This window comes from Patagioenas fasciata, chromosome 12, assembly GCF_037038585.1.
Source record: "Patagioenas fasciata isolate bPatFas1 chromosome 12, bPatFas1.hap1, whole genome shotgun sequence".
Classification (NCBI taxonomy): Eukaryota; Metazoa; Chordata; class Aves; order Columbiformes; family Columbidae; genus Patagioenas; species Patagioenas fasciata.
Genome location: NC_092531.1, coordinates 15727724 through 15742833, shown reverse-complemented (window position 1 = coordinate 15742833; position 15110 = coordinate 15727724). Strand labels below are relative to the sequence as shown.

Sequence of the window (15110 nt, the reverse complement as noted above, 5' to 3'; positions counted from 1 at the left end):
CTGAGCCACCAACACCTGAAGGTGATAGACACGCGGAAGACAGAGACAAGACCAGGCATCCAGCACCACGACTTGCTAGAGCTCCAGGAGAGAGGCTGTGGAAAGAAAAGGGCAGATGGGGTACAAACCTGGGCCTCAACGAGATCCAGAGATGTCAGTGCCAGGCACTCTGATGCCATTTCTGCTCATTCCCAGGGATTTGAACAATCCAGCAGCCCCCACAGCAGCTCAGCCTCAAAGCACATTATGCTGCGACCATCTGTGAGTCCGTCAGGGCTTGTGAGCTCAGACAGGGCTGAGGAGAAGCACCAGCACAGCCCCCACCACCCAGGAGGGGACCTGCATCACTCTCCTGTTCCTTCTAAACAGGTCACAGCGATGTTCCAAGCAAATGTTGGAGAAACAGAGACCGTGTAACTCTAAGAGGCAGCGTGAGGTTTCAGTGGCTCTCAGACCGCAGAGAGAAACTGCACATTGCTTTTTTGGAAGCTGCTCCTCCCTGCATGATCCTGGAAAAAAGCTGGAGTACAAGAACACTCATACAGTCCTCATCTCCCTCATTAAGAGGAAAAGAAGCTGCCCAAGAATCTAAACTTGGCTTCTCCTCTGAATCAGCTCCAAAGCTATCTCAGGAAAGGCATGTTATCTCCCACCAGCCCAAACCACTCCTATTTGGTACAGAATAATAACGTCATTAGTGCTGAGCAATCACACTATTACACCATTGTTTTACATGGCTATAATTTAACAGTTCCTCACTGTTTGCTTTAGGAAATCTGTTCTTGAAAGGTCTATAAAATTATGAACTCTTGCTCCAATCTGAAAACACAGGCACAAGCAGGGATTTCTGTTCTTCAATAAATCACATCTCCCTACTAGTAAACACCAGCTTATAAGAAACATCTTTTGTTTATTGAAAGTAAACGTCATGTGGACATTTTAAACAAAAAGAAGGTGGGAGGTTGAGAGGAACAGACAGATTATGTTTTCCACTTTCACTTGCCTTGTGTCTAAACAAACAGTTCTTAACAGCTTTGTTTTCCAAACTAACTTTCTCCCAGTTGCTATGTGGAACCACAGAAAGGGAAAGCAATACTCAAGATGTGCAAGGATTACTTGACTCTGCACTGTTCTGGATACACAAGCCACTGGGAACGTTACCAGGAATAAGCAGTAGCTTTGTAAAAACTGGTTGGCTTTACCTACAAAGCAGTATTAGGAGGGCTCGCTCAGACCCCTCAAGCCATGCAAGGGGAGATGAGCATTTTGCTGAGCTTTTGTGCCAGATCAGCTTGTTACAGGACCCCACCTATTTCCTTCCACTCAGACACAACTGCACATGAACTTGGAAGATGACTCTGAACGCATATAACATCAGCTAAGATAAAAGGCCAGAAAAAACAGCTCCTACAGACTCCTTGGTGACCAGTCACCTGTAGCATCCAAAACCAGAACTATTACCTTCAACTGGTTTTGTTCGTGGTCATGCCTGTTCCCATAAGGTAAGGGCAGCACAGCGGTACTGACCCAAAGAAGATGCAAGAAATTATGTCAGGATAGAGTACACTCTGACGTTTCTCAATTTTTCATCATCTTAAAGATCAAAGATCTTAATCATCAAAGGCCCTTCTCATCCCTCTGCCTTCAATTGATGATCAAGGCATCAAATATTCCTTTGCTCCTTTTCCTTGCCTTCTTGCTACATGCAGTTTAGTGTTACTTAGACTGTGTCTGCCTCAGAAGTTCCTTCCCTATGCAACAGATGTGGCAACACTTTGTTAAAGCTTCAGGATGGGAATAGCTAGAGTTAACAATATTTTAACACCCAAAAAGAGGGTCACAGTTGCCTTATTTTGAGAATATCCATCTTGCTTTTTCCTCATTAAGTTAATGTGTGAAACTGCTTTATGCAGCCTCAGCAAACACCTCATCTTCCTTTTCTGGGTATCTCTGTCCATCTGTCACAACCCATCAGCTGTGACCTGTCCAGTTGTTACTTCCAGAGGTGGCCTCTGGTTATGCTAAGAGGTTGCAACCCTGCGATGTGGTCCATGGACCGCTGCCCCCAGCACAGCTCCACATCTCCGTCCTGTGAGATTGAACTGAATAGAAAAAGAGGGAAAAACCCAGCTGGTCAAAACCCTTCATAATTAAGATTGTTGCTAATTATGTGAAGGTACCTAAAACTTCCTTCTGAGGAAGCCATTAGGAAGTCACATACACAGAAAACAGGTCTGAGCCTTCCTCAAGGAGACAGCAGATGATGTTCAGCCAAACGGTAGATTCTACATATCATTAATCTGCTTTTACAGTCCTGATGAAAAAAGAACTCAATCTTGCAACCCGGATCTTCACAAGCGTTACCCAAAAAATGCACTCGCACAGCCACAGATGGAGTCCAGACCACGGCACCTCATTCATCCCATTTGGGTCTTGCGGGAGGTCCTGCAGCACCCGCACGGCATTAGAAGGTGCACGCAGCCCAAGCCAGTCCGCGCCAGCAGAAACAAACCCTCCGTGCAAGCCCTTTCCTGAGGCCTTTTTCTCCCACCCCTGCACAGCTGGCACAATAGCTAAGTTGCTCTGACAGCACATAGATCTCACTGCTAGTCGCAGCACAAATACGATAATTAAGCCAGAAATCTTCAAAGCCCTGCCACTGCCGTTGGTAATGAGATTCTATGGTTCACCTGAAAACAAAAACGGAAGGAGGAGAGCAGGTAAAGCCACCTGAACTTTTAACGGTGAAGTCATCCATCAAACAGCTTAGTCCAGCTTCCATCAAGACGTCCTTTCTAGCAGCTGGGAAGTTCACTTGAGTACAAGCCTTAAAAAAGAGAAGCATTTGTACAGGGAAACCAGCAGCATGACATATTTGCCAGTAAAATGCAAGCTATGAGCAGAGAAACTGTGATGTTTTAGTCAGTGACAGCCCTTTTATTTTGCTGTGTGCTGGCTTTCTCTTCTGCAAAAGGGACGAGATCACATCTCTATTTCTGCCTGAAATGCTGTCTGCAAAAAAAAAAAAAGGGCAAAGAACCCTTCTGCAGGGGTGACACTGCTCTGACACACATCCCAAAACATATTCACTCCTCAGACTGAGCTGAAAGCTTTCACAACAAACGAATCCCCTGGCATGTGATTAGAACTATTTATTGTACATTTTTCTTTCTTAAAGTTAAGCAAAGAATCTCCCTTGTTTGCTCACATTTTGTTGATAGGCTGGGCTTCAAGTCTGGAATGTCTCTTCAGGGTGTAAAGTGCCAGAATACAGATCAGACACAAAATGTCAAGAACGGCTCTGGTTTCAGTTCTACCAGGTACCTGACAAATCTGCACGCACAGCTGCTCTCTCTGCTCCTTGTGCTTTCCAGCTCTCTTCAAAAACAGCTAACCTGTCCCGTAAATCCCCAGCAGCGAGGCCTAGGTGTGCAACTTGTCACTCCAAGACGACAAGAACCAATTCTCACATGCTGTATCACTACCAAGTCACCTACCCCAGAGAAGTCAGGTTCATCAAACCCCTGCCAACTCTCCTGCATTTCCCAGGTAATTGCACAAACCAGGAATTCATGAAAAATAATGAACCAGCACACAGGGGAAGAGAAGACAATTCAGAACAGCAACAAAGAAAGCTAATTGGAAAGTATGTTTTAATAGTTCACTGTAGACAACTGTTGCTTCAAGCCTGCATCACTTTGAGAGAGGCTTCACCCCCCTGGGAGGACACAGGGTCAGCAGAGCCACACACGGCCCACGCAGCAAGGGAACACAAGTGAAAGGTGAGAGTGGCTTAGACCAGGAGTTAATTTTGCAGAGAACAGACAGCGTGGGCAGTCCAGACAAAGCACCAGACTCTGCCACCATCCACCACAAAGTCACAAAACCCACCTATGCTGCACTAGCTGCAGTATCTGACACTGGCTGTCTCCACGGGAGCGGACTGCCCCAGCTTTAGCCGTGCTCCGCTCCTTTTCGTTATCACTTAACCCACAAACGTACATTATCAGTACAGCCAGCCAACCAGCCTTCCTTGGACAACAGCAGATAGATAAGAGGGCAGGTTTGACAAGGAGACATCAAAAAGAACAAAACAGGAGATGCTAAACTGTACAGTTAAAGGAATGCCCACAGCTAGAAAATGCAATGATCTTACCAAGGACCTGACCATCTCAGGACCTTGCATCTTCCTGGAATAACTTCTCACCTAGTCCAGTTTTTTAAAACAGTTATCTGATTGTGATCTGGAAACTGTTATCATTGAAAATGCAAAGTGCACTCTTACAGCTCAGGGATTGTGTTAGGAGAAATGCAAGATAACACACGTACCCATGGCTGCTGTGATGTACTCGAAGGTGGAGGGAACAGGGAGCACTACCACCTCTTGAAGGGGGTTACGATCTAGAGTCAGAATGGGTGGGAATTTGCCCCCTTATTTCCAAATTGAAACTTACTTCTATCATAGCAACAGGAGGAAAACATTTCATAGCCTATGTTCCAAAATCCCTCACACCTACTTGGCTGTTTAACTTTCCAACATCCACTGTGCATTTATCCACTGTCAGCACAAGTTTCTCTTCTGAGCACATAAATCTTTCCTTTTTCCAAAGCTGCAGCCAGCTGAAACCTGACAGTTTGAGGACAAAGCAGTAAAAGCGCTGGCTCTGCTTCCAAATGGTGAAGGACATGCTTTCAACGCTACAGCACCCAAGCAGCAGAGCATCTGCGCGGACCGTCACACCACTCCAGAGCCTTCTGCATCAGCGGGGTCCCGGTTCAGACGCGACGCTTCTCCCTGCTGTCTCTGGGCTTCTGCTGATTTCACAGGGACACATCTGAAAACAACACCTGGACTTATCCTGAGATTTCAGCAAAAATGCCCAAATCATTCATTTTTTTCATGGGGAGGAGGGGATTTCCTCTGTGCATTAGACTGCTAGATGAGCACTATAGATGGTGGTTGCTCTGGACTAGGGAACACAACCTCATTTATTAATAAAAAACAGATTTATTTCAATTAAAATAGACTAATTACTGCTGCTCCCCTTTTAAAGAGGTCATGTGTGGCCCAGCATACAATATCAGCACAAGAGAAATCTTCATCTTCACAACCAGGCAATTTTGGGGCATTTTGAATAGCTCCTTCTCTAGTATAAGAGAGAAACAATGTGAATGATGCCTCTTCCAGTGAACCGCTTTCATTTTAGAGAATGTTGTGTGATCATTCTCATGTTCAGGTCAGTAACAGCCTTGCAAAATCTCTCTGACTTTATCCAACTTTTACTACTGCTGAGCAGGGATTAACATTAATTGAGCCCACCCCGTATTAGCCAAGGATTATTTGTTAGTCACCAGCCTATAATCGCTTGCATTTTCCAGCAGAGACCTTCGCATCGCTCAGATAGCTAGCAGGATAATCCAAGTCACATTTTCAATGCAATCTACATAAAAACGCACATCCACACCCTTGTCTTCCCCCTTCCAAAATACCCAATTAGTTCAGCTTAGGAAATGCCATAAAAATTAATACTGTGAAATTTCCAGTCTAACGAGTTTCTGGTGAGAAGAAAATATTACCTATGAGGGCAGCATTTTTTTTAAACCCAAAAACTTTAAAATGTATCAGCAAATAATCAGGAATTCTCATTTACGGGCCTGTACATACCAGGTACACGTCTCTGTATTCACACTACACCTGCACACACTCAGTGTAGACGCACCGTGAGCAGTGAGGCACAGCCATGTACACTGATATACAGCACCTACTCTCCCATCTCTACAAGCCTCTGCATCTGAAACACACACCTGCAACACTCTGATCCACAGCATCTGGACACCTCCCCCCCAAATATATTCATGCTCAGCCCCTCAGACAGCAATTTTAATACGTCATTTTACAAATTAAAAACTATGATGCGGACAGAGGGTTGCCTGAAGCCACCCTTAAGTGTGTCATGCAGCAGGGAACCGAACGTCTCCATCCTAAAGCCCAACAAGTCCTAATATTGGTTTCCTTTGTGGACACAGCTGGGCAGAGGCTAGAGACATTTACACAAGAAAATGTGTAAATTTTACACAAAACAACGCATTGTGTAGGTAACATGGAAAAGGGCAGAGGCATCTTTATCAGTGGGAGAGGGCAGAGCTCCACACGTTCCACATGTACTTGAAGCGCTGATGGAGGGTGTGGCCGAGATGTTTAGTGAAAGCTGCTGTAAGACTAAGAGAGTATTTTTCTATACAAGCCTATCAGTGTGATTCCAGCTTAGGCAGCATCCTTTCTCTTAAAAAGCTACATGGAAGCTGCACATACATGCCCCATCCCAGTTTCTCCTCTGGTTTTGTGTGTGTGAGCATCCTGCTGCAACACCCAAAATCTGCCTCAGCAACAGCTTGGCTGCTCACCAAAGAGGTGCTCTCAGACCTGAAGGTTTCTTTACCTCTGCTTGGCTCCAATCCCATCACATCTGGAAAGTCAAGTCCAGCCCCAGCTGGCTGAGGTGAACGACAGCTCTGCGCTGAGCTGCAGGGATCAGGTGCCCCCGGGGACTCACAAGGTCCAGATCTGAAAAATCAGGCTCTGAATCAAAGTGCCTAAGAAATTACCTCTGCTGAGCAAACACCTTACTCTGAGAAAAAAAGAGCTTTTAGTAACACTAATGTTAGCTACAGAAGGCTGAGACAAAGGAATGGAAAACAGATGAAAGACTGAAGGATTCAGCTTGGTAAAGAGCAGGTTACCAGGAAATTCCATCAACAGACACATACCCACAGGGAGGCTTTTCACACCAGCGCCTGTCTTCACATACACCTATAAAGCACAGCTGGGTAAATTCAGACTAAACGAAGGTGCACATTACTGAGCAGGGACATCAAACCCATTTACCGAGGGGCAGTGACAGACAAACACCCACAGAACTTAAGCCAGAAGTGGCTGTTGCTCTTTAAGAGATGCTCTTGTTCAAGCACAACCATTAAACCCGAAACACGAAATGTCCTCAGCTACCCGCGGTACACAAGAAGCCAGCATAACCTCGCTTGCCTTAAACCTACAAACCCATCCAAGTGCCTTGACTGGCATGAAAAACACAGAGCAAGAAGAATTATTTGACAGCTCAGCCTCGTGCCCGGATGCTGAAGTGTTACTGAAGCCTTTCACCCTGCACTTAACTCCCTCTGCTGCTAAAAAGAAAATCCTGGCAGCAGCCACAAGCGTGAAGTAAATGGGAAGCTATTCTCTGCCAGCAGCTGGGAGAAACTTCCTTCTCTCCTCACTTTGCACGTAAAGAAAACCCCACAATAGTACTTGAGATAATGCTGTTGGCCAGATTTTCAACTGACAGACTCTTGAGGAAAGCCTCCAGATACAAAGTCTGCTCCTGACGACCCTCTTCAGGCAGATGACATTTGACATCGGGAACGTACGGCTCATCTCCTCGAGGAAAGGTTCACTTTGTTTTCATTCAGTACAGAGAAAAGAGTATAAAGGGAAGGAAAGAAAAGTTGCATTTACTGTGACCTAGGAAAAACAGAGCTAAATAATTTTGATCAATATTTTGATTTCTCTGACAAAAGCAACAATCAGCACTGACATAAACAACTGGTTAGCAAGCCTGGGAGAGGGGAAAGAGGGGTAAATCAAAACAGAGTTTCAAGACACTTATCTTTCCATCACAACAATTGCCACCAATGACAGTAATTTACATGGCTAATAGGCAGTATTATGTTTACAAAATCATTCTTGGGAAAGAAGGACCTAAACAATTTTTGCCAACCCAGCAAAGAAGCTGGCATTGGATCAGATGCTAGCTTTCTTTTTCCCCCTTTTATCTTCTATGTGTATTTTGCCAAGATGCCTTGCTATGGAACATCGCATAGTGCATTCGCCAGCGCATCCAAACCCGTGGAGCATCTGATCGCCCTCCCGCGACAACATGAATTCTCTGACAGCAGGGCTGCTTCAGCCTCTATGGCAGGGGAAAATACCTATCAAGGAGGAAATAATGGAATGATGCCGTCAGCTCCAGATCCTCCAGCCTCCACCACACTTCTCACCCCACTGCTGGAGACAAAACAAGCCCCAGCATCTCATACAGGAGCCTTATCTCCCATACAGCGACAGGTCCCATACCAACACTGTGGGCTAAACCCCCGAACATCCGCCTGAACATCTGTTAATCGCTGCCCTCCCACACCCTTGTCTTTCTTTTGTTTGTTTTTGGTCACAAAAAGCCTCCTGTATCCTTCTCATGAGTCTTCTCGAGACTGTGCCAAGAGTCCAACAGGTGAGCTGGACTGGGAGGGCACAGAAATGGGCTGCAACTGGTCCAGTCCCCCTGGGTCAACACGAAAAAAGAGACAAAAAGGGGACAAAAATTTCCAAAGGAACATAAAAGCCTTCTCATTTGCAATAATGCACAAAAAAATTAGCAAACACTTGACTAGTTTTCTTTTAATATCAGGTACAACTCCACTTTTGCCTGGAAAATACATGCACCCATTCTGTAAATCAGATCCAACTAGCCATCTGAGACACAGTGCAAAACCTCAGGTGATTTTAAAGCTGATGCTTTTGATGAAGAAAATTTTGCCAAAACCCTCAGTGTATGCACACAACATGGCAAGGGAAATCCTTTCCATTAAGTAGTGACCTTTCTGGTCACACCAATTACCTTGATTATCCATCGACAGTCAATTTAGAAACTATCAAGGATGCACATTTCCCAGCACAGACGGTGAAACGTAAAGCAAGGCCTTATCTCATTCTCATCCCGCTGCCCACCTGGCATTGCTGCTGCATCCCAGGTTTGCCCCACCTCTCCTCCAAATTCTACCATCCCAGCACCTTTCCCCGGAGCTCCGTTTTAACTGCTTAATTTCCCAAATTCTTACATTTAACAACGTGCTAAGCCATCCCTACTCCAAAGGGAATGTGGTTCAAAGACCCAAGCAGGAATGAGAGCAGGGAATTCAGTCAGAATTAGGGAAGGAGCCACAGCAGATTGAGCACAAATGAGCTTCACACGCTGGATTTTAATTCTCCCACCAATTTGGGCTGAGAGCAACCTCTGGGGATGCTCACGTTTCATTAACACACCTTTAATATTAAAGACCTGTCTGCAAGAAATCCATGAGAGATCTTGAAAAAAAATGACATACATCAAAAAACAAGAAAGCGTATAATAAACCAGGTTATTCAGCTCAGCTGAATTTCATGTGGCAGTAACAAGCAAATGTGTTTAAAATGCAGATACAGACTTTTAAATAATTTCAGAACATCTGATATGAAAGTTTCAGCGGAATACAGTAATTGCTTATCACAAACACCACAGAGGGTGTTTATTACCCATGGAGATAACATGCTGCATCTGCTGGACTTTTCAGATAAAGCAGCCTGTATCACAACAGCAGGATCCCACAGATCAAGAGGAGGAGAGGACCTGACTCAGAGACACCAAAGGGCATCGGTGACAGGAACAAAAACACATCCAAGGGAGAAGCACCAAGACCTACACGCTCACAGCAAAGTCTCTTGACACCTGCAAATAGGGAAGTGCTAGATACACTCACACAAGGTCGGCAACAAGCGTTTAGGTTGTCCCAGGGAATTTCTCAGCAGCTGCAACTCAAGTAGGTATTTGCCATCCTGGAGGAAACTGCTGACCGGTTCTTCCCCTCCCTGGGAAGGCTCTGTTATTCTTCAGAATTGGGAAAATGCAATGGTGTTTCAAGGATTACTTCAGCCTATCAGTGAAAGTCAGGCAACCTAGGAGCTCTGTGTGGGGTTTAGCATCTCTAGAAGGGCTCAGGAAAACACAGCTTAACTCTGCTTTTTATGAAGACAGCATATTCAGTTCTAACAACTGGGGATCCTCTCACTGAGAAGCTGTTAAGTGAGAAAAGCAGAAGCGGCACTTGGAGGTCACTTACTCATAGGATTTTAATAAACGCAGAAGTGTACTTAGAGTGATAGTGTTATTTAAATGTCTACTGCTTGCAACAGCATCTTCCGCCCAGCTGGAACAAACAAGGAAACTGAGGCAGAGACAGCAAGTGACAACAGAAAAACAACAGAAAGAGCCAATGTCACAGTAGCTCCAAGTCCTGTGTTTGGAAAATGCTTTCCCAATAAGAAAGGAAAACAAAACAGCTACCAAGCTCTGTGATGTGAACGCTGGTGTAATCACAAAACAACAGCACATTTTAAAGCATGAAAGACTTTAAAAATAAAATTTCAAAAGTGGATACAAGGACTTGAGATTGTGATTTCCTGCAGCTTTGTGTCTCGTGACTGGATTACCCTGTCCTACCCAAACCAGGTGCAAACTCTGTTCAAAGCTCTTCCTGCAGTTGAGGCGCTTTGGGTTCCTTCCCAAGGTGGTTTTTCCAGTCCCTCCCCCTCAGCCCATGCAGAAACTGCATCTCTCTCCTCTACTTGACCACTTCATTTAAAAACTCTGAATTCTCCATATCCACTCTCACTATGACTGACCAGTAGGTCTAAAAATTATTCGGAAAAGGAAAGAGAGATGGACAGACAACCTGACAGCATGACTATGCAAGTCTCTTTTCCCTACAAAACCAGGCTAAAAATACTGTAGACAAGTGGGTCCAGTTCTTCTCCAAAAGAAATTGCATGAGAGTTGATTTTGGCCCAACATGCACTTGGCAAATACTGATAACAAGGATTTACCATATCCCCTCTAGTATTACAGCTGACTATAAAGCAAACATTTGCTTCCTACAGATAACAAAATTACTGCGATCGCTCTGGGTTTGTAAAGGTTAGGATTTCTGCCATCACCTAAGGCAGGTCTATAATTCTCAGTGTCCAAGCAGAAAATCCCCCACACATAACACTGGTCTCAGTTTTCCCTCAGGTACCCCCTCACCTCACGCAAAGATACGGTTTGGGATGGATTCCAACAGCAAATTACAATCAGATTAAATATTAATTCCTATCTTAATTATATAACCATGACTGGGTTTAATGGCCAAGCAGCCATTTAAACAGGAGAGGAACATGTAAATCGTGCAAGGAGCATCTCTTATGCTGCAAATGCTCCAACTCGTTCACAAGCACCTGGATTTTTCCCTGAGAGAACAACCAGGCTTTGGGAAAGCAGCTCCAAGAGAAGTAGAATTCAAACCATCCAGTATGCAATACAGTATCAGGAGTCACAAATTCATGAGCCAACATGTGACAACACAGCACCCTGCCTATAGTTGTGCACTGTGGCGATGAAGATCATATATGTGCTGAATACTCACTGATGGACTTCATTTTCATTGATGGATTTTATCCTCTCGATACCTTCGACAGAGAAAAGTGTGCAGCATCTCTATTTTTATCAAAAGATGGGTCCTGAGGACACCAGAGCAGACAAAGCAGCCACCCCAAGATCACAGCGCGCACTCAAGCAGGACACTCCGTGTGCCACAGCAACACAACCCACCCCAGCAGCTCCAAACCCAGGTGGCTCTGGTGGCCTCGATGCAGAGCCCTGTACCGAACCCCAGAGCAGCTGCCTCCAGCTCCAAAACAAGCTCCAAGCCTGCATGCAAGGAGAATCATCTCCCTTCTTCCCCAGGGAAAGGCAGATTGCCAGACTTGTTCTCTTCAAATTATTACTTGTGCCACTCTGAAGCTGCTCGCGTCCCGCCAGCGATACACCCACCCCATATGGGGCCCCCGGCAGCAGATCAAACTTTCTACAGCTGCCGGGAGAAAGTCTGCTGAGGAAAGCAGGGAGACATCAGGAAATTAGCAGGTTCTGCATCACTTTGGACTTTGAGGTAGTGAAAGGAGAGGGCACAAAAAAAAGGAGAAAAAAGAAGAGGAAAAAGTTTGGGAAAACAAAAGAGAACCAAGCCTGAGCAGTTTCTCCTCCAGACTCACACACAGGGAAACACCAGCAAGAACGTTCCCTGCTTTGGAGCAGCCTTTGCCACCAGGGCTCGCAGACAGGCTGTGACAACAGCTACAGCACCGCGGCAGCCAGCTACCGCATGAGAAACTGGCCCCAGGAAACACGGCACAGCCCTGAACTCGCCAACACAGCGTGCACGGGCGTGCGGCACTGTCAGTGCCCCCGTTTCTTGGGGACTGTAAGAAATTCTCCCTTCCCTGCACCGTTCATCCCGCCTCCTTGCGGCTCAGCCCACAGGCAGGCGACACTGCAACACCACAGTCAGCAGGACAAGCGGATCTGCAGGCAGGTGACGTCCTGACATCCCGTGAAGCGCGGGTGACGGCGGCAGCAGAGACACGCAATCCGCGAACAACAGCAACACCGACTTCCCAAGCAAAGGAACCAACCGCACGGGGTCACGCCAGAAAGAGGAACACGACAGGAAGGGTAAAAAACCAAATCCGAACTAAAATTAGGTGATGTCAAAAAAGGAAATCTGTTCTGCAGTGAGAGGACTCGACCACAAATCTAAACGCCATAAAGCTCAGACAGATTTCAGCTGATTGTGTGGATGGAAAGCTCAGCCTGCTTCCCACCAACACGTCCCCTGCCGAGAGCCCCAAGGAGAGCAACCAGCACAACTCCCTCGCCAGCATCAACCGAGCAGGGGTTGGGGTTGGGTTTTTTTTTTTATTAAACCCTTTCCTGCTACTGCAGGGAAAACAGTCTCAAAGTTAGACACACAGAAGGCTTTCAAAACACCAGATCACATCCCCAGCTAGTGTAAACTGGCACAGCTTCCATCAAACCCACAGAGGGGGGGACAGTTTTCCAGCCTTCTCTCCGAAGTATTTCATACCCAGCAAGGCTTGAACTTTGGATCAAAACACATGGGCTGCGGGATCAAATGCAGACTTTTCCCAAAACCACTTTAACCCTCTGCCAAATTAACTTCAGACTGAAACAAGTCCATGTTTTTCTTTTCAGAATCAAACCCACCTGTTGGAAAGCACATCCGCATGTACCAAGCCGCACGTCCACAGGCTGCGCGGACACACTCGCTACCTCTACACAATACACGACCCGTTGTTAGAAAACAAACAGAAACAATTTTTACAAGTTGCCTAATTACTTGCAAAAAAAATAAAAGGCAGAGAAGCCACAACTGCAAATTCCCGCAAAGCATTTGAAGTTTTCTTGTTCGAGTGGGTTTGAAAAATAACATAAACTCATAAACTCCACCACTCTCCCTTTTTTTTTTTTTTTAATCATTGTTCTCCATTACAAGCCTTGGGATCCACTTGGCTGTTTGCTCAAACACGCAGGAGATGCAGCTCCCACCCACACCAGCTTTTCCCATTCGGCTGCTGATGTGGTCACAGGCTGCCATCCATCTAGAAAAACCCACCCGCACCGATGACAATGGGTCATTTACATGGACCGTTATTCATTTCCACACAGCCACTGTAACACCGTACCTATATCGAATGATAACCTACCCCTTATGGGAGCTCACAATGCTCCGAAAAAAAGAAAACAGAAACAACCCTGCAGCCATCCACCACACTGTAATCTTCCCAAAAAAAGCTATTTTTGAAGCCATAAAGACTAAACATCCATTGTGCCGTTATTATGATCTGCCAAACCTGAATGCATTGTAAAAAGGAATTAAAGCATACAACGACACAGGGATGGTTCTTTTAAACAAGAGCAACTCCATGGCACATAAACAGCTCACATTTTTCAGTGCAGCTCCACCAGCCTTCACCTTCCCAGCAACGCAGACAAAAGCTTTTGCGGGTCTACGCTCACATGGGGAACAAACCACGCGCCCCAAGGTCCGCAGCTCCGATGCCCCTTGGCGCAAAAACTTCGACGGCAAAGGCAGAAAGTCAGTGGGGCCGGGCGTACGTGTGCCCGCGCATGAAGCCGTTTGCGTAACCATTGCAAAACGGGGGATGCGAGGAGCACGGGTACTCCTGGGTCACCTTCTTGACCAACGGGACATGTGCCCACCCAGGTGTCCTGTGCTGGTGGGAGCGGGGCGAGAGGACACAAGGGTCCCCACCGTGGCCCAGCCACACACCTGGGCCTGCTCCGGGTCACACAAGCGCTTCAGCCCCAGCCAGCCAGGCACAGCAGCCGTCCCTCCCGAGGAAACTTGTCGCCCGGGGGGTGACTGCTGCCCGCTCCCCCCAGCCGCGCTGAGGGCGGTTGTCTCTGGGGTACACCCTCTGTCATCCCTAGAAGGTGACCCCAAAGGAGGCACCATTCAGAAATGGGTTGAAGCCACGAGTGTGGCCACTGCCCGACACGGGGGTCGAAAAGCGGCCGAGGAAGAAAACGAGATGGGGGGCAAGAGGAGGGCTGTGAAAAATGGCTACAGGGGAAGTGCCCGCTGAGGGAATCAGAGGGCGACTAGGGAGAACAAGTCACTGAGGGAGGCACCGACTCGGGGGGGAATGGCCACTAAGGGGAAGGCTGCTACGAGGAGGGGAGACACGGCTGGGAAGAAGGTCGGGGCCGGGGAGCGCATCCCCGCGGGGAAGCGGCCGTTGCCCCGGCCGAGCAGGGCGAGGGCAGGTGGCCCCACGCGCGACCGCCCGTGGGATCAGGGACACCGACCCCCCCCAACACACCACATCCCCCCTCCTTCCTTACCCACCTTGCACAGACAGGACGGCCAGGGCGGAGAAGCAGAGACAAAGCAGGTCCTCCAGCGCCATGTAAGCCCCGCCGGGCGCCGGGAGCAGGGGCCGCCGCGGCCGCATCTACGAGGGGAGCGCGCTCTCCCGCCGCCCCACCGCCATCTTGTGCGAGCGCCCCAGCCCCGCGCTGCCCGCCGGCGCCGCCGGGCCCCGCTGCCGGGGGCGGGGGACGGCCCTGGGCTGCCGCTGCTCCGCCTTTGTCAGCGGGTCCGCCGAGCCGAGCCTAGGGGGCTCCTCCCGCCCTCCTCGGCAGCGGCGGGACCAACAGGTTGCTGCCAGCCCGCAGCGGGGGGAGCGGCCGCGGTTCCCGAGGCGGCGCGGCAGGTGCGGGGCGAATCAGCTGGGCCGGCAAACGGGGGTTATAAACATTTTATGGGCTTTTTTTATTATTTTTTCCCTTCTCTTTAGTTTGTTGGTTTGGGTTTGTCGTGTTGTTGTTTTTTTTTTCCTTTTTGCCGCAGGTGAGCGTGGAGGACACGGCGCTGCGACC

At 47.6% G+C, this 15110-nt stretch overlaps 1 protein-coding gene across 4 annotated transcripts in view; it reads right to left on the bottom strand.

Moving 5' to 3' along the window:
- The window catches only part of IGDCC4 (immunoglobulin superfamily DCC subclass member 4), an 88400-nt gene extending 73629 nt beyond the window's left edge, over positions 1–14771 (bottom strand). For all 4 annotated transcript variants that reach the window (XM_071813967.1, XM_071813968.1, XM_065847533.2 and 1 more), the window contains exon 1: positions 14578–14771. In XM_071813967.1, coding sequence (XP_071670068.1) covers positions 14578–14683 — 106 coding nt within the window. In that variant the 5' untranslated portion in view covers positions 14684–14771. The remainder of the gene's footprint in view (positions 1–14577) is intronic.
- Between the last annotated feature and the right edge of the window lie 339 nt (positions 14772–15110).